Source organism: Odocoileus virginianus, chromosome 3 (genome assembly GCF_023699985.2).
Source record: "Odocoileus virginianus isolate 20LAN1187 ecotype Illinois chromosome 3, Ovbor_1.2, whole genome shotgun sequence".
Classification (NCBI taxonomy): Eukaryota; Metazoa; Chordata; class Mammalia; order Artiodactyla; family Cervidae; genus Odocoileus; species Odocoileus virginianus.
In genome coordinates, this window is record NC_069676.1 from 38,858,870 (window position 1) to 38,862,537 (window position 3,668).

Genomic DNA, 3,668 nt, shown 5'->3' on the forward strand with positions numbered 1-3,668 from the left:
AGAATTAATTTCCAAATGATCATTTGTCTTCATGCCATGGGACCTAACATTAGAATTGCTCTTCAACAAGAAGAAATTTCCAAGACAGAAGAAACCCTGAATCTGCCCCACATAAAACAATTGACATTAGTGTATAAATAATTTTAATTTAATCATACTTACATAGGCATCTTTAATGGTTCATCTTATCTACTGCAATTTTCATCAACCCCATGTTTCTCTTCTTATGCCTCCAGGTCCAACTCAAAACCATGAATGGAAATAATAAGACCTTTTCCAGTGACTTCACCCTTACAGGGCTCTTCACTAACAACAAAGCCTCTGGCTTTCTTTTCAGCGTCATTTGTGCCATCTTCTTCATGGCCATGATAGCTAATGGGGTCATGATCTTTCTGATCTACATAGACCCTCACCTCCATACTCCCATGTACTTCCTGCTCAGCCACCTCTCCTTCATCGACATTATGTACATCTCCACCATTGTGCCCAAGATGCTGGCCGATTACCTTGAGGGTGAGGGGACCATATCCTTTATTGCCTGTACAGCCCAGTACTTTCTCTATATGGGCTTTGTAGGGGCCGAATTTTTCCTGCTGGGACTCATGGCATATGACCGCTATGTGGCCATCTGCAACCCTCTCCGCTATCCTGTCCTCATGAGCCATCGGGTCTGTTGGATGATCTTGGCCAGCTCTTGGTTTGGTGGTGCTTTGGATAGCTTCCTCCTCACCCCTATCACCATGAGTCTACCATTCTGTGCTTCACACAAGATCAATCACTTCTTCTGCGAGGCACCCACCATGCTGAGGCTGGCCTGTGGTGACAAAGCTGCCTATGAAATGGTGATGTATATTTGCTGTGTCATGATGCTGCTGATCCCCTTCTCTGTAGTGATTGCTTCCTACACTGGAGTGCTCATCACAGTGCACCAGATGAAGTCAGCAGAAGGGAAGAAGAAGGCTTTTGCCACCTGCTCCTCACACATGATGGTGGTGATCTTATTCTATGGGGCTGCCCTGTACACATATATGCTTCCCCAATCATACCACACTCCAACTAAAGACAAGGTCTTTTCTGTCTTTTACACTATCATCACCCCCTTGTTAAACCCTCTCATTTACAGTTTGAGAAACAGGGATGTGGCTGAGGCCTTTAAGAGGGTTTTTGCAAGATGTCGAGGGACCCATGGTGTGACAAGGGAAGAATTCTGACAGTCTAAATCCTCCATGTCTGCTCAGGAGTGTATGCGGTTTTGCCACGGATAATATAGATAATGCTTGCAGCAACCACCAATCTCAGTTATGTCAAAAAGTACATCAGCCATACTTTTATCAAAAAGGTGAAACTGCTGAAACATCCATGCATGAATAATGCCAGAGTGTTATAAATGTTACCAAACTAACTCACATCTACTTGCCCACTGTGCAACAAGCCAATCTACTGACACCAGGTTGTGGTGAAGGAAAGTACAGCATTTACTGAAGGGCATCAAGTAAGAAGAGTGGACAGCTAGTGCTCAAAAAAAAAGAAAAACAACTTCCTGATGGTTTGTAGGCAAGGGTTTTTAAAGGCAACATTAGGGTTGATGATTACAGGGTACCTGATTAGCTCATGGACATTCTTCTGATTTGTTACCTCACCATCGTGAGGTAATGGGGTGATGTTTCAGGAATCTTGATCACCAGCCCTCTGGTTACAACCAGTCTAGGACACAAGCACTTAATGTTAGCATGTAATTGCCATTCTTTACCTTGGCAGGGGTCTTTATAAATACTTGAGAAAGAACTGGTGGTTCTGTGAGTTCGTTTTGTTGTTGAACTAGTGTTTACACTGTCTTTAATTTTCTTTCTTGTCTGTCTTTCATTTGTTTCTGAATTCCCTCACTTCTCTAATTAGTAACTGAGTCTGCTCTTTGAAATTCAGGGAAAGCCTAGAAGACTAGAGTCTTTTTCTACAAATGAAAAAAGGCACATAGAGGGGCGTTTGTACCAAGGAAGTCCCCACAGAGTCCTGCTTGGTTTCATAAACAACAGTATTTCTTCCTTGTGGCCACCCATTCTAATTCTTCCCTTATATCAATTCTATGAGTGCAATTTATGTATATAAGGGCCCCAAAATGTCTGATTACTATTACCATTTCTATCCACTCTCAGGCACCTCATAAGAATGGCAATTTTGATTACATTATTTAAATGAGTCATAGACAGAGTTTATGAAAAGGTTAGAGGTGCAGACATTTAAAAGAAGCTATAGCATCATAAAACTTCAAAGGAAATACGTACATAAACTCACACCAGGATTTAGAAAAGTTAAATACCTTTTCTTTAAGTAACAACTGAAAACATTCCTCCTTTATCTAAATTTGGGGCTGGAAAAAAAATGAATCACATGTTTTTGCAGAAATAGAGACTAATATTCTTTTGGGCAAGGATTCTATAATGTTATATATATTATATGGTAAATAATCATTATATCAGAAGGCATAGTAATAGATAGGAGAGAAAAGAGTGCTTTATGAGTTTGTAAATTCTATAATCACTTTTCAGTTTTTTCTCCAATCCATCAGAATTTTTAAATTTCTGGAATCCTGCTCTAGATATTATAGTGGTATGAATATTTTTATTCCAAATAAGTGGTGGACAGCCTATTTTTCCTCATCTATGGTACTAAGTTTTACATTGTATAACATTACAAATTGGGAAGAAAATAGTTAGCTTTCCATTTGAAAGTTGGAACCAAAAAAATTTCCTTGGGAAGTGACTTAGATAATTTCTTTTTAGGATGTTGGGTCCCTAAAGAGAATGTGTTTAGACTAAATTATAGACTCAGTTGTAAAAACCTGGACCAAATCTCAAGCCCCTTAAACCTTCTCTGTAATAGGCTATGCCAGATTCTGTGCTCTCAAAACCTAACTGGGTTCAGTAATATTCTACTTCTGAGAGACACTGATGATTGTAAACATAATCACATCTCCTATTGTACTGGAGAAAGGAACTGAGTGGTAAACAAAATTTTTAACCAAATGGAAAAATTTATGTTGGACCCTGTAGATTGGACTGACTAACCAATCAAGAAAGTGGACTTGCTTCCATTTATTTTAGTGGGAGTTTTAGTTGTTACCAAAGGCAGCCTTTTTGAAGCTTTCTTTCTGGAAGGTTCATCTCCTTCAATCTTGTCCAACTGGGCTTGGAAAGTACCGCGTGCTACGCATTAGGAGGGAGAATTTCCAACACAGAAGATAGTGAGGTACGAGAAAACAATAAGTCAGAAGAGGTGGGGAATGATCCTGAGAACTGAGCATCAATTTGGGGTCCATTTTTAAAGATCATGTGAACTTCTGTCCATTTTCTATGTAACTAAGGCCCAATTTCCTCTTTTGTGAAAAGTGAGGTAGTATAATGGCTTTTCTTATAAGATTTGAAAGAGCAAATATGATAAATGCAATAAATACTGATCATTATTTTTGCTTTTCTTAATGAGGATGATTGCCTTTCATGCTCCTAAAGTTTGTGATTTAAAAAAAAAATCACCTCATTTATCTTTAGTCCTTTTATCCCTCACACATATAAACATGCTGCTTTATCAACTATACTAAGAAAGATTGATAATGGATTTTAAAAAATCCAATTGTAAGGATTAAAAATAAATTTGTGAGGAAATTAGGGAAA

General features: G+C 38.6%; 1 protein-coding gene across 1 annotated transcript; it reads left to right on the top strand.

Annotated features, from left to right (window-relative positions):
* Positions 1-251: 251 nt before the first annotated feature.
* On the top strand, positions 252-1,211 carry OR2T6 (olfactory receptor family 2 subfamily T member 6). Its single transcript, XM_020911868.2, has one exon. The coding sequence runs from the start codon at positions 252-254 to the stop codon at positions 1,209-1,211; it is 960 nt and encodes a 319-aa protein (XP_020767527.2).
* The last annotated feature ends 2,457 nt before the right edge of the window (positions 1,212-3,668 follow it).

What these genes read in the sequence shown, in the direction of transcription:
- OR2T6 (XM_020911868.2), top strand. Translation starts at nt 252, where the DNA reads ATGAATGGAAATAATAAGACCTTTTCCAGTGACTTCACCCTTACAGGG.